The 22,943-nt window shown below is 40.1% G+C and overlaps 1 protein-coding gene across 1 annotated transcript in view; it reads right to left on the bottom strand.

Annotated features, from left to right (window-relative positions):
• Nucleotides 1–13: 13 nt before the first annotated feature.
• The window catches only part of LOC121953725 (inositol-tetrakisphosphate 1-kinase), a 42,466-nt gene continuing 19,536 nt past the window's right edge, over nucleotides 14–22,943 (bottom strand). The window contains exons 5-11 of the mRNA XM_042500934.2: nucleotides 15,412–15,529; nucleotides 8,060–8,158; nucleotides 7,744–7,784; nucleotides 6,253–6,418; nucleotides 4,131–4,198; nucleotides 3,881–4,043; nucleotides 14–2,648 (exon numbers count right to left, since the gene is read on the bottom strand). Of these exons, the coding sequence (XP_042356868.1) occupies nucleotides 2,329–2,648; nucleotides 3,881–4,043; nucleotides 4,131–4,198; nucleotides 6,253–6,418; nucleotides 7,744–7,784; nucleotides 8,060–8,158; nucleotides 15,412–15,529 (975 nt within the window). The 3' untranslated portion in view covers nucleotides 14–2,328. The remainder of the gene's footprint in view (nucleotides 2,649–3,880; nucleotides 4,044–4,130; nucleotides 4,199–6,252; nucleotides 6,419–7,743; nucleotides 7,785–8,059; nucleotides 8,159–15,411; nucleotides 15,530–22,943) is intronic.

Here is a 22,943-nt window from a genome sequence, read left to right on the forward strand (position 1 = left end):
TGAGATGGAGCCATTAAAGGTTTCACATGTTTATTTCGCCCTGTTGTTTTGGCCATTTAATTAAAAAAAGGTCACAAAATTGTGGATTCCTCTCAATTACAGAACTGATACAAAACAACATACTGTACGGATGTAAGCCTAGGCATATATACACGTACTGTACAAGACACCCAAGTAAGTAAACATTCAGGTGGAAACTGGGAGCATGATGACACCGTCTGGGTTGGAGAAATGACCGCGGGTAGGATTAACCATTTATTTCCCATTTAGAAGCACGATAAGGAACACAACATAGGACGCACAATATAGTGGTGTACACAGATATCAGTCTTTCCAGCTTTAACAGGGACGCGCCTAAAACTTTGCCCCTTTTTCTAGATGAGGAATTGGGTTAAAAGCGTGTGAAAAGTTCCCCTGAGCCTGCCGCAATACCTTTACGTTCTCGACAAACTGTTAAAAACTGCATTGGGTAAATACTCTCACAACATTCAGAGCGTCACTGGTATTCTTTTGTCCCAGAGAGATGCTGGTGAGATGGCTGCGCTGACACTATTATTTACGATTACAGGGCGAGCAAGAGGACAGTCAGTTCCCTTGGATGGAGGAAATAAAACAGCAAGGAGCTCTCTGGGACAAGAGAAGAAGAGGCAGGCTCAGAGGAACGCAAAAAAACCTGGCACACCTTCCCACGAGATGCTACACAACAGCATCCACATCCAACCCTTTGACGCCACCTGTACAACCAGACCCAGCGTCTTACTACACCTCTAGTAAATATCCACCGTTTCCTCAAAAACATCCACCGTGCTTTCATTTCATTTATATAAAACATTTTTTTTCCCCATAAAATCTCAATAAAATAAAGTTGCTCTTAGTAGATATCAGGACAAAGATATTAACAAAATTGGAGTAAAAAAATCTCACAGTGAACACTGGGAACAAGAGCTGGACCGTCTCCCCCTCTCCACTTCCCCTCCAAATGATTTTAATATGTGACACAAATATACAGCAGCTTGAACAGAAGACAGGTCGGAGGATTTAAGCAAATTTACCAATTGGTTTCTTTAACTACATTTTGTAAGAAAGTGCTGTCAGAGTTGTAAAGCCGAACAAATTACTCAATTATCTGGAACTGTTATTAATTAATACCCAGTTGGTGGGTACTTAAAGACACATTTCACCTCAGTGAGATAATTGATTTTCTGATTAACAATTCTCTGATTACCACAGCAGCCCCGAGTCTGTAAGGTCAAGTTGGCCTCGGGAGAGTAGTTTGCTCACATTACAGATAGAAGCGTTGAAGACACGTTTTAAGGAGATAACAAACCTATGAAGTGACTAGAGAAATCTCCCAAGATCCCACTGGAATTCTGAAAAAAAAAAAAAAAAAAGGTCATGGAATTCTTTGAAAACATCCACAAACACGAAAAGGAATGTGATCTTTGTCTTCCTGCACCGGAGCGACTCAAACCGGGACTCTAACAAGCGAATTGTTTGTTTGTTGAACGCCTAACGTCCGCCATCTGACATACAGCAAAACACTCCTAAAAACATTGGTGCAAAGTAAAAGAAACTTGGTCACAAGGTCATGGAGATTTCTTCTTTTTTAACCTCTGCTATCGACCTCCCTACAGGTTTGATGGCACTCACAAAAAGTAAACAGCTTTGTTCAAACAAACAAAACCCCCCAAAACTATCTTGTCGTTCACGTTCGGACTCACGAGGTCCTCTGCCATCAGTTGGCCACAGTCACATAGCAGCCCGGGATCTGTGGAGTAGTGTTCTCAAATGCCCAGCCACCTTTTCTTCCCCTCACTTCGTGCAGAGGAGTCAGTGGTTTTGACCAGAATACAGACACATCACAGGTACGCTCCGTCGCACTGGAAACGTACCTGTGTGCGTGTGTGTTTGTGAGATACAAGGGATCATACATTGCACGTCTAGTGGCACACCTTTCTTCAGTCCTGATTCAGCCGTTCCCCATTAGCTACCTCATCTGGACCCTTTCATTACAGAGAACTCACACAAGAGAGAAAAATAAAAATCAGCTATTAGGCAAAAGTTCCCAAAAGTTCACATTACAGTACTGTTAAGTCTCATTAGACAAAACGAAAAATACAAAAAGGCAGAGAGAAAAAAGCTTACACTCAATCACCATCATTTTCAATAACTATATAGGAAAATGTTTTTGATTAGATATATTATCATCATTAACATCATAATTATTATGATTATTATTCATTATTATTGTCACCATTGTCATCCGTTTTTTTTGTTTTGCTTTGTTTTTTTGTTCAGGGGTCAAACGGAGTTGGGGCAGGGGGGCAGTCACTGGGAGGAAGCCTTGGTAGCTATCGTGGAGACACAGTGCTGCTGGAAGTTGGGGGACATGGCCGAGTTGCAGCCCAGTCTCTGACGGGGGCCCTTCAGCCCTCCATCGCCCTCTACGATCCAGGGGCTGCCGCTGGCCTCTTTCCCCAGCATGCTGCAGCAGCCAGGGGCCGGCGGGGCGGCGTTGGGTACCGTGGTGCTCACCGGCAGGCCTTTGGGCTGCTCGCTGGAGGGAGCGAAGTCTGGGTTGTGGCTCTGTAGCACGCTGGTGATGTGGTTCAGGAGGTCGTTGAAAAACTCTGGGACACCCTCGTAACCTGAGAACACATTTGGGGACATCAGTCAGTTCAGCCAATTCAGTTTTTGACCACATTCCAAATGTTTACAAGATTATTTTCCTGTTTACATGCTGTGTAGCTGTGTTTATTATTGACACGGTTCCCACAGTCATGGGAAACCTGGACATTTCATGGAATTTTACAATCACATTTTCCAGGCCTGGAAATGTAATAGAACTAGTAAAAATAATTGAAAGTTTTCAAAGAAATCAGCATTTTGGTCATATTTTTGTTTATTTGTTCACCAAAGTGATGTGATGTGATGTTTCCGGTTTAAGAAAAATTACCTTCATAATGTTATCAGACAGTTTAAATAACCACCTCAGCCCGTCAGTGGCAAAAACAAGTGCTTTTAGTGAGTGTAAATTGAAACTGCACAAATGCCCAAATTAGTTACGTTGCAACCAATGTTGTCGTCTCCATTTGTCACTTAGACACAAAAATAATCTCAGGTTGAAAACTACTGAAGTTTCCCTTTACTTGTAAAACTGCGTCAGTCTTGGAAGATTGCAATTCATGATGACTCAGCAAATGAGACTTAATCCATGTTTTGACATCAAGCACAGAGTTCAGGTTTACACAGGTGACAGAGGAGCGGCCTTTCTCCCCAGAGAACTGGCTGCACAAAAGTATGACATCACTATATCTCAGTTTTTAGACGACGGCACCAGAGAGAGAGACACCCGAGAAACAGGTCACCACAGAAACACATTAAAAGACACTCACAAAAATTTGAATGCCTCACTTTTGTTTTTGCTCCCATTTCTCACAGGTTTAAGTTAAAGATCGAAGACTGTTTTATGCACTGAATAAACACAGGAAATATGGTCAGAACGGCTCAGGTACATACGCTGACGGGCGTCACACCAGACGTGCTTTAATAATCTTGCTAAATAGCCATCTATAGATTATACTGATAGTGAATTTTTATGGATAAATTAGTGAGTGTGATATCTTTTGTTCATAGTTTTTGGATGAAACGAAGGGTAGAGCAATAGATGGGAGAGGAGTTTTGTTGAGACATGGATTGTTACATTTATCTGAGCTATGTTTGTATCATTATGTACTCGTAATGAATTTATATTTGAAGTGATTTACGTACATTTCTCTTGAATCCGAGGCAACGTATGAGCTCACAGATAAAAAAAAAAAAAAAGTAAAAAATGAAATAAAAATTACAACCTGTTACCCTGTGAGAAGTTTGCACCTACCAGGGAATGCATTGATGTCGATGACGGCATGTTGACCTGTTTGGTTGTTGATGATGACGTCGATGCCAAACAGGGACACGCTCAGTGCCTGCCGCAATGACCTTGACAGCTCTCTGATGACATCATCACTGGGTGGCTGAGACACTCCCTCTACGTTCTCTCTCTGAGATAAACAGAAAATATTAAAGCATACTTGGAACAAAACTCGTAAATCACATATGATTAACAGTCAGAGACATTCTGGACATACCGTGGTCAAGTCCGAGGACGACTCCGGTTTGGAAACGTTGTGGCTGTTGAAGAAAATTGCTTTCCTGTCTGAAGTGGAAACAGAGAGGATATAAAGGTGAGGGTTGAATTTTAAATAGTTTTGATGACACTCTCCACGCCCGGTTTTCTGGAGGCTATCTTCTGAAAGTAGACCAGAGAAAATGATGGTAAAGAAAATGTCATAAATCAACACATACGAGAGCACTGTTATGTTGTCAGCGCTAGAAAATACATCTGCTATTATGTTACGTTACATGGAAGGTTATCCACGAAGGATTTCTGTAAAAATGTCATAACACAACAAAATCCTGTGACTTTTCAAAAACTTTCAACGATTTAGAAGATCAGGAAACTCTATGACATATCCTGGTTTTTCATGACTGTGGGAACCCTGTTTAATGCGATGCAGTAATTTCTTCAATCAGTGTTTGATTTGACTTTTTCTCTGATCAATCTTTGGAGGGCTTTTTCTCTCTCTGTTTTCTTTTAAGGTAAAAGGAGGAATATATCTATCACAGTGTTATTTGAAAGAAAGGTTTTCTCTGTTTTTAAAGAAATGTTTTAGCTTTGTGATCATATTGCGTATATGTATGCACAACAGAGCATGGCTCTGTAACACTGGATTTGGAAATGGTTGTTCGAAAGAAAAGAGATGCAATTAATCTGTTAATTGTACTATAGCTGTATTACACACGCATAATGATTTTAAGTACTGGAAAAAAATATGTATTTTTGAGGCTGTGGATGTAAAAGTCACAAATAAAAAAAATGTTGTTTGAGGTTGAGTCTAGGCTAATAGTCAAGAGCTTATGTGGAATAGCTGGTGTTTGAGTTTAGGGTAGGTGAGTGCTTGAGTGGGTGTGGATATTTGGAAAATGTCCCTGTCTTTTATTCCTAATTGCTGGCCTGACTGCACCTTTCATTCTGTTATCACCTACATACATTTCTCATCTCTGCCAATAGATGGCAGCAAAACTTTACTAGTTACACAGTGAAATGAAGAAATCAGAGCTTCGCTAAATGAATGTCCTTATTTACCGATTTCAGCACCTGCTGTAAAGAAACAGAAACCTAAAACCAAACCCTTGCAGGCAGCCTTTTAATGCTCAGCCCTCTCAGTCATAACCATGTCATGTTGAATGTTCGCTTATGAACAAAACTGCATGTAAAACGTTTGCCTCGGGCGACAGATTTTCTTTGAAGCTGGGATGAACTTCTGAATTTATTGCCCCTTTTTTCTTTGTTATCGTTGTAAAGATTAACAGTAGAGCGTGTTAGAGAGAGAGAAGAGAGGCGGGGAGTGGAGGGGCAAAAAGTAAATTCCATAAATGTCCAAATAAATATGCCCCTCGGCTTGTAGACGGGTCGTGGTAATGAAGTGTTAGGCAGATGGGCTCGTTCAATCCCCGGACTGGACGAACAAACACCAGTTTAACTCGACAGAAGCATGAGGAGGAAGGCTGGATGGGACAGAACATCTCTCACGCAGTTATTTTTAAGTTCTTTCCGAACACTAACCCCTACCTCTTTTTATCTTCATACCTCACTCTTTCATCCGGCCTTTCCCTCCACTCACGAAACACGATGCATAGCTCCGGGCTGCAGAGCACTGTGATCTAAACGCTGTGCAGATGTAACACTGTGCTATGTTGCTTTATGTGTTTGACAAGGGTCGTGCTTTCCTGCTGCACTGCTCAGCGTTCCAGCCTGAGAGCGACTTCTCTCTCTGCACCGTTACACAAAACAGACTACTACACTGATGGTGATACTGCTTTGCATGATGTCTTCCACTGTATCGCATGCAAATACTGGAGTCATCTGTGCCAGGGGACAACCCTGTATTCAAAGTTGCATCATGGTTAAGTCTCCTGACATGTTAATGGAGAAAAACACCACTCCTCTTGTTTGTTTTCAACAGCATGTGCCAACAGAGCAAAACTCGATTGCACTCTGCTGCATCCCTTAAAAGGGTGAAACGGTCCAATCACAGGGACTATAAAGCCATTTTATGAGCTCTTTTATTGGGTTATTTGGAATAGCCGTGCAACTTGTACAGTCTGGGCTGTTTGCAGCCCTTGGACTTCCCTGCCTCCCTCTCTCACCTGCTGGTCCAGCGGGGAAGTTCTTCAGTGAAGGTCTCTCCACCACGGTGTACGAGTCTCCCACCACAAACACCTTGTAGAGCACTGCGTTGTGGTTGATGAAGCTCTGGATCACACAGGGAGGCTTCACATCCTTCAGGTCCTCTTCACTGAAAATAATGGCCATCTGTGGACAGAAGGACATGCAGTATATGACACCTCTAAACTTAAAAAGGAAAAATGATCATTAATTAAAATAGTTGTTTAAACAAGTCTTTTCAAATCCTAACTTCATTCAATGAAATGGAGAAGGGATCCTAATCAAGGACATTTCTGCTGACTGAGAGCCAACCCTTGTTAACCAATCATTAACCGTTAACTGACAAGTTTGAGGAGTGGACATGTTTCTTTTTAAAATTAGTGAAATCTTATTTCACGTAAATGTAACGTTTTGCTCAGCACTTCCCTGCCCCTACCTCTCTGGTTATCATGACAGTACCGCTGCAGGAATGTAAGCTCCACTTTGGGGACGTAGAAAGTCTGCTGTGTTAGCTGGTGCTAACCAGGTAGACATTGAACTGAATGTTCTGTGTCAGAGTGGTGCAGAAGTGAGTCCAAACATCTGGAAATGAGTTAGCGTTTTAGTGCTCCCGGTTCCCTCATCTCAAAGTCAATGGGTTTTTTTGAATGGGTTTTCAGTCATACACCCCAAAAGGTCTGGTGTTAGCACAAGCTTAAGAGATTTTCATGTTTTGTTCTATAGCATAAAATATGTCAGTAAATACTCCACTCATGAATTTTGAAGCTTTTATGCCTCAAAAAATGAACTTGCAAACAAGAGGGAAAGTGACACTACAGAATGTCATCACGCTAAAGACAGCCTTACAGCCCTGCTGTGGTTGCGATGATGAGTCTTGCAAACGTGGTGTAGTACATTTATTGCCTAACGTTAGCTTTTTACTTCTGTTGATTTCATTTAGGCCTCAAAAATCACAAGATTATCATGCTGAACAAAATGTGTCAAGTATATAAACGCTTGGTTGCCACAGCTTTTATTTCTGCAATAATCCAGGCAGTGTCTACTACTGTATGTAGGTGTCTACTTCTGCGTCTGGGTCATTAGCTTGCTCTGGAGAGCTGTGTTAGTCTCCTAGGAGCAACATCATGGCATTGCCTCCGCTGTCTCATCGACTCCCCATGAAGCACCATTAGATTATATTTTATATTTTAACTCTTAAACTGATAATATCAACCACTCAAAATTCTTTATGTCAGTTAATGGTTTAACGGTTAATTATTAACATACCTGGTGTAGAGGAATAATAACTCTTTATCCAGCCTGACAGGATATTGATTTCAGCTGACCCGCAAAGATACAAGAGGTACAGTGCTTTATCTGACTTTGTTGTTTGGACTTGTGTTAAATGACAGTCCTGTGACAGGACGAGTGTTACAGCTCACAAAGCAAACTGTAGAGGGTGTGAGTGACCTCTGAGCCCTGTGGCCTCTTACCTCGTGGGAGTTGGTTCCATGAGCCACCCGTGTTTTGCAAACTGAGGAAGAAAGAAAGGTGAGGAAAAACAGAGAAGTTAGTGTAATGCTGTAAAGCAGTCATGGAATTTCAGCAGGGGAGTCAAACATCTCACACTAAAGCCTTTTCTTAGACTTTGAACACAGAAATGTGATACAGGAAGTGAATTTTCTAAATTTCTAACTACAACTAGTAGTTATTTAACAGTATAATATTAGGTCTAAATAATGTATATGGAGGAGTACAGATTTAAGTCCTTATTATCTGAAGGATAAACAAGGTATGAAAAACACTTACTGAAGGGGAATGTGAGTCCTTGCCTCTTGATATGCTCCAACACATCTGGACTGCACTCTGTGTTCAGGACCATGAACGGTGGAGAGCAAATCCTTTCATCTAATAAAAAGAGAAGGAAAAGAAAGTGGAGGAAATTGGTAGGCATAATGATGGAGAAGCAACGAAGCAAAAGCAAAAGAATAAGACTAGGGCTGCAACTATTTTTCATTATTTATTATTATTTATTATTTTCAAGTTTCTGTTTTGTTCAACAGTCTAAAGCTAATTTTAGATGATATAAAATATTGAAAACCATCTTCTATTCATTTTTTTTTCAATTAATGTATTGTTTCAGGATCAGTTTACACACATGAAATCAAGCATTAACTTCAAATACCAAAGTGCCAAAAACCGCAGTTCCTCCACTTGAGGCTGGCTCCAGAAGCCAGTCAGTCCCCATAGACCCCCATGTTAAAAAGCCCAACTTTAAAGCAGAAATAAACATGTTCACAGCCTTGCCCAAAAACAGTTTTGGTCTTTATAGCTCAGTCCCTTCTTCAGGACAACTCTACGTGGACATATTTTATATATAACTCATGCATTTGGATTTTATTAATGCTTAAAGTTATGCATATAACTAAGGGCGTGGGTGTGGGCGTGGCCACTTTGAGTGACAGGCTGTCTGTAAGGTGTTACCAGTGTAAGAGTCAAATCCACTCTTTACTCCTCCACAGCTCCAACCTTTCATCCTAATATGGTCACTTCTGGATCCAAAAAACAAAAGTAGATGCCAAAACCAAGGCTTCAAAACAGAAGCTACATTCATTATTTATGTACAGTCTAAGCTTGAAACACAATCTTATTGATTCACATGATTCACTTGTAATTACAGTCACATTAGTGGAGATAAAAGAGTAAGGCCACAATCTGTACGATGATCCATACATACAAAAGATGCAATTACTGATTTGGTACAATCATCGCTGCTGGTTATAAAATAAATCTTGTTTTGGTGTAACATTTAAAAAACAGCTTTAATGTCAGTCTTTGCTCTGTGGTGAACAGCTTTACTCAACGGTAATTTATGTTCCTGCGTACCGTACCAACTGTCGATGATAGCTGAAGTGATGTGAAGAACTTTTTGAAGTTTTCCCCCGAAATAGCAGCACTTGAGGCTATTCATTCTGTTATCATCCATAACCTACTTAGAGAAAGATTAAGGGCAGCACATCCGACTGTAACACCTGTTCGACGTGGGGAGCAGGTAAGTGTCTTGTGTATGCAGCCACACCTTATTTAATTTGGCAAAAAAATTATATTTATATGTCATCCTTGTGACAGGTTTAGACAACAAACACAGCAGAGGCCATCTGAGGCCCAGGGGGGGACAAATGACTCCTGTTCAAATAAATAAAGCAGAGAGCTGCCAGCCCCTTCTGCTCCTCCTAAACACACACAAACACACACACAAACACACACAGGAAAATGCTGAAATACAGGAAGACACAGAATCTCATGAGGAACTACAGGCAGGTCAAACCAGCTTAGGACATTAGAGTCATCAGATATATCACCTGACAGACGGGCATGATAGCTCACGAGACACCCAAATAGCAAACAAGGCAGGTGCAGTTAGACAATATAAACTCAGCCATACCTTAATAAACTGTAATTGAGGACAGGAGGAAAAGCCAGCCTCTTTCAAATCCATCTCCGCCATGTTTTTACATCATATCGTGTTTGTTTACATCATATTTTTGCATCACATCCTGGAGCTGCGGGTCGGTCAGTTCCGATAAGACTGAAAATAACAAACATCCTGCAGCTCCGTCATACTTTACCATATCAGTGCTCAGGATGCATCTATATTAATGTTCTGCCTGCTGTAATTTCCCTTCTACAGTAGGTACGTGGGGGTGATAAGGCAGCTGGTTAGAGATATCACCACAGGAAATCAGCGAGGGGGGCCAAACCAAGAGCTGGCAAATTGCTAATGACAAAAACACAATAGAAACACGCTGGCCTTTGTGTGCTGTGGGCCTCCGCAGTGGCAGGGCTCTCTGCTCCCGCCAGTGCTGAGGTCAGGAGAATCTCATTTGCCTACATTAACTCCAGTGCTGAGTGTTAAACTCCGGGTGTGCGCTGGGCCCCACAGACATCTACAGCTCCCACAGAGGTCAAATAGTGCAGACACACACAGAAACTTTTGGGAGACCCCACAATGACAGCTGATGCATGAGGAAAAAGAGTTTTTTAAAAAAGCCCCAAAAGTTATCACAGAAAGTTCTTAAGTGACTTCAAGATGTAGAGGAGATTTGGGGAAAATCATTCAAAGCTGCTGCTATGAGAGCTGATAAGGCAGCAAATAAAGAAGTCCAGTGTTCAGGATCCTCTGACGCTGTAACGGGGATGCCTAATGGTGCAGTGACAAGGAAGACACATTATTAAAGGATAATTCTGTCCTATTGTTGTAGTTAAGTACATTTATATTGGTAATGAAACAGTACTAAAGCTAAAACAATTGGATGGATGGATTCACAGTCATTTTTTAAGAATATTTGTTTTTGCATTTTTGCTTTTATGTAACACTAGAGGCAGAGTGGAAACAGAGGTAAATATGATTTGGTGTTACTTAAGAATTTACAAGATTCACTATCAAGGAGAGAAATATTATTGCTTTTGCTTCTCTTGTAGCCCCGAGGCGCATTCTGCTTCATTGAAAGGATAAAAAGCCTGCACATTCTCATTCCTGGCTGAAAGATTTAATGTACTTCATACTTTTATCTTATTTTGTATTCTTCTTTTACGTTAATTGTTCTGCACCAAAACAAGTCAAATTCCTTGTATGTGTAAGTGTACTTGTTAATAAAACCGCATTCTGATTCTTAGAAAATATTAACTATAAAATTAGGGGTTATAATAATAATAATAATAATAATAACCTGATAATTGTAAAAAAAAACTTGGGACAAAACGTGTCTATTTTATGGCTGTGTGTCGTGTTTGGAGTTCTAATAGTGATGTAAAACTGGGGATATGTGCCTTTAATCTGTCCACCCCTAATTTAAACCAGTCTATTTAAAGTAGATTTTAAGATGTTTTAATTTTCTTTGGAAAGGAATTGTCTTGTGTCCTGTATGTTGTTAACATGCATTGGAGTTTAGAGATCGACATCCAGCATCAGCTGGATGAGGGATTATTACTGACATCTGAGATACAAACTCTTTGGTTTAAATAATCTGTATCAATTTTGGCTTGTTTAAAACCTGTCTGATTGTTTGACGTTCGTTTTAAAAATGTTGCCATGTTTCAATATCACATCAATGACTTGGGTGAGCACATCATTATCAGAACTGATAGAAATGATAACTTAAGTTACGTTATTAACCTGGAATAACCCTTCAAGTATCCACGTTGTTGTTATGCCTTTCAGCTAATTGCTCCTCTGCTGCTAAACATGTGCTTTGACCACTTTGTGCGAAACTAATGTCCTAATAAGAACACTTCTTTTTTTCTCTCCAAAAAGGAATAAATTAGCATTTCAATCTGATCAGGCATGGTTTAAATGCTTCTTTTTTTTGCTATTACATGACAGACAAACACAGAATACTCCCATTCTCTCTCACAGGCAGATACTTGTTCTATGCACTACAACCTTTTCATGTGCAGCTGGGTCTCTTCCAGAGTTGGCTCCGCAACCAGTCACTTTTTCGTAACAGGAAGCCCGGAGGGCTACCCATCAGTCATCTGTGTACTGGCCACAGCCACATTCATCATACGGCTGCTATTTTACCAGGACAGGAATAGCAGCATCAGAAAACAAGCCTGGTAGGGAAAATATCCCCATTACATCACCAAGTTCCCAAAGACTGATGGCGCTAAATTTTGTCAAACAAAAAACCATCAAAAGAATATAAACCTTGTCAAACGGAAAACATTTCAAGCTCCGAGTTCAGGATTTATAATAAAGAGAGCAGGGAATGGTGGATAAGAGCGTGTGGCCAAGTTTGTAATAGCATGCATGCTTGGCTCTGGTTGACGCTTTAGGGATAAGGGGGTGGAGGGGAGGATCAATCTCTGCCTCTGTCTAAACACTGCATGCTCAAAGCAGACCAAGCGGAGCCGAGGACGACGTTTACGGGAGATGCTTTTTAAATGTCATTATCCAGTTACACTGCTTTTTTTGTGTCTCGTCTTCTTTTATCTCATCGAGACATCCGCCGCACAGCCCCCCCCCCGTCCGCTCTGTTACATCACATTCATGCATGCAAATAAACTCCAAACTTATAGGCAACAACTGGTGTGTCTGAGAATAAACAGAGAAGAAATTCTTTAACAGGCCTAAGATTTAGATCATATGTTCCCTCTGGTTTGAGGCATTAGGTGCACAGAACGACAGAGAGACAACTTACATGAAGCTTCATATAGTGCAGTTCTGTTTAGGTGGAAGGCTGAACTTGCCTGTTGCTATTTAGAGCTTGTTTCCTAGAAACCCCAGCATCCTCTCTCGCTGCTCTCTCTGCGTCCCCCTCCCGAGGCTAAGCAGCAGGATTTTCAATATTATAAATTGAACTTCAATGGCGGCTATGCTCAGAGAGATATGCAATTTTGAATATCTCACTCTAATAAGGCTTAAACTCCAATTACAATTATGAGTCATTTATTTTGAAAGGAAAATTAGACAGTTTTCTCACAAAAGGTAAATCCTACTTTGATGAGATATTCATCATTTTAACGATTGGGATAAAGCACCGTCATGTACCTGACAGGATGTGGGGCTGCTCACTCGGCTTATTGGGCTTGGATGAGTGTTCGGGTAGTGTCTCAGTGTTTGTCTTTCTCATGCTGCAACTATGATTAAATATTGATCACTCACATAAACTGGGCACTTGTTCTGTTATGTCCGTGCAGAGGCGTGGATTAATGCTTTCACAGGGACATCAAGACAGTCTGATTAATATAAGAATAAACCCAGAAAGGTTTCAGTTTGATCCCAAGGAATCCTCTTGTATTCTGGGAAAATTCTTTCATCCTGAGCTGGAGAGAGGAATAAGCTTAAAACACTGAGAGGATTTGTTTAATAGAAGAGTTGACTTGACGACGGTTTCCGTCTGTAAAAACAGTCCGTGATATCAAAACTCAAACATACACAGGAACCAGTGGACTCCACTAAGTAACATAAACAGTTACCTTGCTCGGACTCGCATAGGAAACACAAAACCGAAACAGAGCAACGCCAAAGTTTCAATAAGCACAACTATGAATACGTGACACTGATCCATTAGCGCTTGTGTGGCCCCTGTTTGGCTACTCTCTATTAAGTATATCATTAAGATGAGATAAATCTTGTACTTAAGTTTATATTAATTTAAACAGTTCAGAGAAGCTAAATGTAATCTGTGACTAGGGCTATTTAACATGGAGAGACCACTCAAGTGATAAAATAAGGTTTTCAGAGAAAGCGCATCTCGAGTGCTTCCTCCTATTGAGGACTATTCTGAGTAATGCAGACTGTGAAGCTAGGCAGGCTCTGTGGCCTTTTAGTACTGGGTTGCCTTGGCAGTTGCTCCAGGACTCCATGGCCTCCGCTGATAAGGAAGAGGAAGTGGCTGTGCCTAAGAAAGCAAGGTAGACTTTCCACACTTTTTTACTCTACCCTTAACCCAGTTCTCTTAGTCACTCTTTTTGTTCTGACTGAAGAAAGTACATTCATCTTCAGTCACATGCTGTTTTACACTCACAGTGGTGTGGTGTAGGATTATAATGGCTCACAGTCCACGTTTGTGTCTAAACCAACTGCAACTGTCAAGGAGGTTTGGTATGCAGGCCTAAGTGTGAGCAAAGAGCGACACTTGCATTAATGGAAGCAGTAAAAAAAGAAAAAGAAAAGCTTCCTATAAATGCAGCCAGTGAGCCATCTTCCTCTTCAAACCTAATACACACAGTAAGACGGCCACGCAGCTTATAGTCTGTTACGTAACATCCATCATGTCTGTTTGGATAAAAAGACATTTTCTTGCGGTTCTATTTTAAGAAACTAATGACACTGCCGACATGCTGAAACGCCTCTGCTCTGACACCACACTGCGGCCCCTCGCAGAGTCACGGACGATCAGTGGAGTAATGCTTAAAAGGTTTACATTCCCTGCCATGTATGGGGTAAAAGGAAACGTGGAAGAGTCACAGGTGTGTTTACAGTGAGTGTGGGTAGGGAATGTGCTCCTGTCGTCATTGAATTTCTCTGCCTCCTGCCAAAAGACACCTCCAGCTGATTAGTTTATGATCTCTGTGACGGTGGAAGTTGCCGGGAAGCGAGTTCTGATCCATCAACGAGAAACCTACGTAGAGCTGGATGGGTTCAGGCAGGGGGAAATAAAAAGGTGCATTTGTCGCGTGAAAGGGAGGAGAGGAACTACGATAGCAGCACAGCACCCCGCCGGCAGGAATTAAACATCTGCTCAGAAGCACGGAGTAACATAATTCAAAAGAGAGGCGATGGCGCCGTCATATGTTATCCATGTGTCCCCCTCTGGAAGTGTGGAGGAAAGACAGAGAACCTGCAGTTAACACGACTCCATCCGTTTAATAAGATTAGACACACGTTATGTAAGGTAGAGAGTAGTGTCCATGGAATCAACAGTTCCTTTATTATTTTAGGCAACTTCTGCTTTTATGTCATAATAAGGACTGGGAACAGAGACATTAATGGTGTTTGCTTGATTTGAACCCATGACACTCTTGTGTATTGACTTGATACACAGAATAAGAGCCGGGTCACACGGCAAAGTGACGCAGAAAAAAAAAAACAACCAAAAAACCCACACTCTGTTAACAGTATTTTAAGTACACAGAGCGAAAATGAATGTAATCTTACACAACAGTCCAGCAGTAAATTCTATCTTTATTAACTTTTAACATCTGGTTTTTGATGAAACTGTTTCTGATTAGCTTTATGGACATCTTAGATGCTCCAGTTTATAGTACCATTGTCCTGCTTTACACTTAATGGAGTTTCTAATAGTCATTCTACCAAATTACTAAAATATTAAAAACACTTCAAAGTATTACACAGTATTATTCAACAGCACTAGAGCTATAGCTGCCAAGATGACAGTAAAATCAAATCAATACCCCTCTAATACTATAAACTTCATGAAGGTAGAATTAATTGCATGGCTTTTGTATTGGACTGCATTAGTTTAAAATATGTTTACCTCACAAACATCTGAAATAAGTGGTGCTGAAAGCTTGGTGATGTAGTGACTACCTGTGCTGTCTGTTGCGAACTAGACAATATGTTGATATGGTTATTAGAGCCAGTTAGTGTGAGACTGATATGCTTAAGTGTCACTAAGTTACATGAAACATCTTACCTTGCATACAGCTCTCTATCCTGTGGATGAGCTGGTAGGACTTGCAGCGGTCCAGCAGAGTTCGGATGGCTGGAAGGGGGTCCAGGACGATGGTCTCAGGGTGGGCATCAATGTAGTCCTGAAACACAAAGATGCAAATATTTGAAGCATTTCTTTAAAAAAATTAATAAAAATGTATGTTCATATAAAAAAAAAAAAAACAGAACAGAGAAATTAGACGACACAAACGTCTATCCACACATGATTAATAATATGACAGGCTGCTCAACTCAACTCTGCTCAAGTGCTTGTGTAGGTAATCAATTAACAATTAATTTATCAAAAGATTATTTAATTGAAATTAATTGTCAACAAAACAAAAAAACAATTAATTCTTAATGTAATTTCTCCGTTACTGCTAAGGATGTTTCTGTGGACTTTCTCTAATTTTCTCAAAGAATTAAGATTACACAATTAATCCACTGATCAGAGAATAACTGACAGAGTAATGATAGAGATGCACCGATTTATTGGCCAAACATTGGTATCATCTGATATTTGATATGGTTGACTGTCACTGGCACATCTGCATATGACTGTTTGGAAAATGGGCTCTGTGATCTCACTGTTGTGTGATGAGATGGCTAATTGCAGCTTGTGTCCGCAGGACAATTGAAAGCGTGTGAAGGACGGACAGAGATCTTCCCCGTGAAAGCTTCAGCACAGAAGGATGCAGTAAACTTGCTATCGTCACATCAGAGGACACACCCTATTTTTCCCTGATAAGGATAAATTGGGAACAATAAGTCTGTGTTGAAATCGGCAGGAGGAGAGCTATTTAACAACAGTCAATGGCTGGAACTAACTGCTGCCGAGCGAAGGTGAATAATGTTATCATGGTGTGTTGAAATATAGTCTCCTAAAATTTGTTTTTTGGTGACATTAAATACAGTTGTTTGAATGAGAAAATGCTGATGTTTTAAAGGCAATATAAAAAGATATTGGATAAGGAATTATGGTATATTATATATACAAAAGGGCCTTTTCCAATGAAAATGTTTTTCATGTGAAAGTAAGTTATAATAAAGGTTGTTTCATAAATCTGTATGATTAAATTTGTGCTCATTCATAGATATTGTTATGAAGGGCCAGATGAACAGTTCAGTTGGGTTTTTTTTTTTTTTTTTAAATAATGATAAAGATTCCTTTGTTTCTCTGGCACAAAGGGGAAATAAATAACAACAAAAACAAAATAAACAACCACAAAAACATATTGGTATCTATATTGGCTATCATCCAAATAATGAGTTTAAACATCTGTATAAGTATCGACCCAAAATTTTGTGCGAATGTGCAAAAATAGAAGCTTGACACCAGCACATGTGGCTTCACACCCCAACCAACCTACTGCCATGACACGACACGCACACAAATAGATCCATACAGATTAGAAATGTTAAACAAACATATTGAAGTAGGCAAACTACAAATACAAACACTAAGTTGAAGGGTCACATGCCTCACTCTGTATATCTGTGAGAGCTGGAGAGAGCTTTAGATGTATGCCAGCGGGTCTGTGCAGGTTACATCACTACATCTCTGCATGGCCGGCTGTTAGGTCAGCGTGAGATTTGCTATTTTACATAACTGCACTCCCCTTCTCTTCTCTTGTCGGCTCTCCTCTGGCTCTGTCCCTGCACAACCTCCTCTCTACTCCACAGCTCTCCATGCTCTCCTCATATCCATCTCTGCTCTGTGGATTTCTCTGCCAATCGTCCCTTCTGAGCAATTTTTAATGACTCACAAACGCTGTCAGGTGGAGCTGGCTGGCCCGCACATTACACATACAGCCTGCCTGTTCACATCACTGCCCTTTAGAAAACACCACGGCTGCCCTGTCATACACGTTAGCATGAAATTAAACACGCACAACAATGTCAGTCATCAGCCACACACATACAGCACGGAAGGAAATGCCTTTTCGTGAACTGGTTCGTATTATACATACACACACTGACGCACGCAGCATGTAAACAAATGTCTTTGCCTTGACATGGAGGACCCATCTGTAGGATTTGCCAGGCTCTAACGGGCAATGCTGATCAAAGCCAGTTGAGCGGTTATGTAAGTCAAACTGGCTTCCGCCAAAAAATAAATCCAAACTAATCATCCAGGAGTTTAGAGGAATACTGAGCTGATAAGGACCGTCGCTTGCTGATTTCTGCATCTCAGAAGAAGTATCGCATTTAAACACAGACAAGAGGGGGAGGTGAGATGGAGATGAGCGCTGGCTAGCAGGTGTTGGAGAGGAAAAGAGCCAGACGTATGTCAGTGTGGGTGTAAGAGAGTAGGTGTTAAGGCTGCACATTTTCTGTTCATTTTTCCGGGCAGATCGGTTTCCATAGGGAAAAAGAGCTGTTCAAAATCTCAGAGAATATGGTCAGCGAGGATCTAATCTGTACTACTGGTTGAAAGCCATGTCTGCGATGCCACAAGCATCAAACCTGAAATGGGAAATACTTTTTAGCACTTATGCGAAATACAACCAGTTGGGTGTGACTTACGACATCAGCTTGGGTAACATGAGCTCTAGATTACAGAGAAGCAAACAATAGACCTCAGAGTTGTAGGGAGAGTTCAGAGTGAATCACCGAATGCGTTTACATGGAGTCTAATATTCCACGAGAGTGGAAAACGTGGAGCACAATTAATATATATATATTCAACTATCCATTTGGTTTACCTTAAAAAAGCTTGTTCATTTTTAATCTGATTGGTTGCTTTATCCTGATCTGCATGATGTTGAATTAAAAAAAAAACAAACTTAATGGGCCTATAACAAATAATTTTGAGTTTCTACACTGCATTGTCAGAAAAAATGATTCATAATATCTTTCTCCCAATGTCTAAGCATTTAAAGACTTTTTAAAGATCAATTTAAGACATTTTAATACCAATTAAGGCCTTATTTTAACTGAATAAATGTAATGCCTTTGAAGACGTTTTAAGGGTTCGTGGGAACCCTTTAATGAGAATAACAGCCTGATCAAAATAAAAATGCCCCATGTAAGCACCTCATTTAACTGGCCAGAACAGAAAACAGAAAACAACCTGGCTGACACATCTAATACTTACCGCTGAACTGTACTAACAGGTGGTACCATATTCTGATTAAATGCTTTGGGAAGGACATGTAAATGCACGTCTTATTACATCACTTTATTTAGCGTACATGTCAAGTCAAGTTGTACTCTCTGATTCACATCTGATTCACGTTGTCTGCACACAGTTCTCAACATGTAGGTGGCTGAGCTGGAGGCTAGCAGTTAACTGTGCTAACAGCGCAAGCAGAGCTTCTCTGGTCTGGACACCATTACTCCTCCAATTTGCATTTAAATTGTAAATAGTTGTGTGCTATTATATTAATGCCCTGAATGTTGTGTCCAGAACCTTTGATTATGTTTGTAGCACCTGTATGGCAGCAAGACGAACAAAAACCCTGTTTACAAATGCCAATAACTTTCTATAACTGCAACTTTGCCTCCCAAATGCTGTTATTATCAGGTTATGGCATAACTTACCATTTTATTCATTACAATTTTTAGGTAGCTGACAATAGCAAAGATGAAATTATAAGATTCAAAGGTCAGCAAACTAACTGTTCCTTAACCACAGCCTCCTAAACAGATTACTGCAATGATCTACAGCTCTAAAATCATGCTAATAATATTTGTCCCAGGTCCACTGTGCACACAGCTCACACCTCAGGCCACTGAATCACCAGAGCGCATCACGGCCTGACATTTTGTTTCAAACAGAGGTATTTAGAGAGGAAGGCTTATTCCCTCCAACACACAAAAGGTTATTTATGATCACAGATGTGTCATAGTATAAATGCGCCAAGGCTTATATCTCAAGAAAATGTAATCACAGATGACAACTGTGTTCAGGTAAATAGCCAGAGCTGAAGAGGCACAGACAGGACTGAGCCAGAAAGTGAGCTGTTAATTTACCAGCTAACACTTGATCCAACCTTTATCTGCAGTCACAAGCTTTAGTCGGGCAGTGAAAGAATGACTATGTTGGACTAGAAAACTGTTCCTCTGCATCGAGAAAAGCCTGCCCAGGTGATTTTTAGACAATGTGGACCTAAAATAATATCACAATGTTCCAGGGTATTTTTGCGATAACAATATTCTTGACGATATGAAAAAATACTAAAAAATATTTTACTATTAATTTCAAAAACAACCACTGCAACAAAATAGGTGTTAGTTTTTACCAAATAGTTTAGTAAAAACTAAAACAATTACCTCTCATTTCTTTAGTTTTATAAACAAAAACAGCAGCAACTCAAAAATACTAAATAAATATAAAAAAATATAAATAGTGCAACGAAATAAAATCAACCACAAATTAAACATCTAAACAGTACCTAATATGTAAAAATTTAAAGTAGCCATTTTGCTTTTGGCCGTGATTGTTGTTGTGCTTGCATAACAGTATGACATAATTGTGTAAACAAGTCGAAATATTGCCATTATCACAATATGTTTTTTTCTTATATTAAAAATTAGACCAGTGTTATCGTGGACGATATGATGTGACACACCCCTAGTTCACAGCAGGCCGGGAGGAGATCTTAAGTTAGGAGCAGGATACACTGGATCCTTGAGGATCCCCTAAAGGGCTAAAGGATGCAGCAGCAATAAAAGCAGGTCTATAATGTAATCACTGAGCTGGTTAAGAAAACTGCTGGAATAATAGTGATTTAGAGGTCAACAAAGTGCGCTGTGTTAATGAACAAAAAAATAACTGGCCTTTTAAATCAATAAGTAACTCAAATGATAAATCTATTATCTAGTGTCATATCAAATAATTGTGACAGTGTGTCTTTGTTTTGTGTGTTTTATGTGTGTTTTTGTTTGGTGAGGCTCTGAGTGTAGGAGTCTATATTCAACTCTACATTGAGAGAAAACCTGGCTGCTGCGAGACACAAACAGGCCACATTTTGGTTACTACACGACATTTAGTCCCAACCAAAGGCAAGTGGTGCACAGCCTTTGTCTTTCAGATGAAGTGTTTCAAGGAAATGGATGTAGCTTCTGAGTCTGAAAAGTGAAGCCGACATGGAAGAGCATAAACGCTGTATTCTTTCTAAGGGCCAGCAGGGGGCGACCCTATTGGTTACAAAAAATAGTGTGGATGCATAGAAGTCTATGAGAAAATTACTGTACTTCTCATTTGAATTATAAACATAGTAAATACTTTCCTAATGAGTTTATGGTTTAAATCTCTTGTTTCAAGTCTTTTTGAATAGAGCATAATGTTCATTTTGTAAATTATGGTCCTATTTAACGGAAAACAAGATAAAACGGGCTATGCTTTAGGGACTGCCTATATTGTGGTTGACCTATCAATCAGCCATTATTGTGGAAAAGCATTGGGACTGTGCTATGATTGGCTAGTCTTCATCACACCAACACTTTGAAGTCGGAAGCAATTAGGGCAAAGAGGTCATGGGAAGGGCTAGTACAAGCCAATCATAACACAGTAGGGCGGAACTTGCCAAAAAAATGCATTGGGATCCATGATAACAATCAGGATAGAGGCGTAGCAATGCCTTCCTTCACAGCTTCCTCCTCTCGTCCAAACATGGTCACTTCTGGCTCCAAAGTGGGGCTAAAAACAAAAGTCCTCTAACCAACGCGCAATGTCACCGTGGCTACGTCCATTTCTTTTATACCTTCTCAAATGAGTGCCAATTCAACCATTAGAGATGATGGCTATGCATTGCTGCTAGAAAGCTGTGAACATTGTAAATGTTGAAAAGCTGCAACGTATGATATCGAAGCACAGCGATGATACAGCACTAAAGCTGCATGGTGATATTTTGTACCAACTACCATGAAAGTTATAATGTTACATGATCACCAGTGTTGCTTTCTGTCGAAGATGGGGATCAAAACTCGCACAATTCTTTACAATAAAACAAGACGAGTGCATTTATTTCAACATGGCCTAATGCACCATAAAAGCATGCAAATGCAGCCTTGTGTTCATATATTGACCAGGTTCTGCTGCATTCGTGACTGCTCCACACCAACTTCCTGTTTGTCTTTCCTAATTGAGCAGTCAGGAACACGTTGACAGAATTGTGTGATGTTGATCATGATTACAGCTCCTCTGAGTCATTCACAGAGAGACAGAGATAGAGTGAGAGCTGGTGGAGCAAAATTACTTTTCACACCATCTATAACACTGCTAGATTAATGAATACAAAGACACGCGCACACACTGACACAGACACACACACACACCAGTCTTCTGTAGTGTGTTCACAGTGCCACATTTGGAGCTGTGACCTGCTGTCCATGTGAGAGTTTTCTCACTTTAGGAAGAACAAGGAAAACTCCTAAAGAAGCATTTATGAGTCACCATATGCTCAAATATAGCTGCTATTGTCCTTTATGTTCCTGGAGCTAAGTTAAGGTTCTTTGGTTTGTCTGTTTGATTCCTTGAACTGGAACATTTACACAAAAACATAAAATCCTGTCATCCATAAATATTTTGTTGCCTGAAGCAGTGTGGCTGTGTTATGTCTCACTTTTTTTTCCTCCTTTCAAGTGTATCTAGAGAGCTTAGCTAATGTTCCATGTCATCTTTCCTGACAGAGGCTGGGGCATATGTTCACCAGATCATGTAAATGTTGTGTGTGAGACTTGAGTTGGGTATAATTTTAAATTCTTTGTTACAAAACTTTGTTAAATGAAAAAGGTTTTGTAGCTAAAGGTATTTATATTTTTCAAAGAAGCCAAAACTTTTCAATATTCTGTGTTGTCTTAAAACAAGCAGACATACAAGAAATTTGCCAAAAAACCAATCTAAAACAGGAAAAACAAACAAACAATCCAGCATTTTCATAAAAACAATGTATGGATTCATACGTAAGTTATCCCTATCAATCATTACTTATGAACCACTAGAAGTGTGTGGGTGTATATGTTTCGGCAGAGACTCTGCCATCTGACTGTATTTTCTTATTTTCTGTATTTGTGATGTTTATGAGCAAATAACCCCACAGCATGCAGGTGAGGTCAGGGCTTTATAAAAAGGCACTGACCTTAGATAGTTTCCATCCAAGAGAGCAGCACTGAAAACTGAAAATACAGCTAGGCAAAATGCCAATAGAGGATGAATCTGGGGTTGGTTTTTACCATCACTGACAATGTGGCATGATATAATTTAAATAAGAAACTAACTGGTCAAAGACTGAGTGAATAATTAAATAAACCTGACCAGACATTGTATGCCAGCTTTCACTCTTCACAGTTTTAAATACTTGGTACTACCAGAGCTGGTTGATAAACTGAAACGGCTCACTTTAGATTCATTTCCTCTCTCTTTCATGTGGAGACTAGCAGCAGCCCTCAGTCTATCCATTCCAATGGGAAAAGTCACTGAAGTAAATATTGGACCCATTTGTCACAAACCGTGGCCCTTCTAAACATAAAACTGAAATGGCATTTTTTCAGACAGACAAATCTGGAGAA

The sequence above is a fragment of the Plectropomus leopardus genome, chromosome 14 (genome assembly GCF_026936395.1).
Source record: "Plectropomus leopardus strain MGB_pleo_1.0 chromosome 14, ASM2693639v1, whole genome shotgun sequence".
In the NCBI taxonomy this organism is placed as follows: Eukaryota; Metazoa; Chordata; class Actinopteri; order Perciformes; family Serranidae; genus Plectropomus; species Plectropomus leopardus.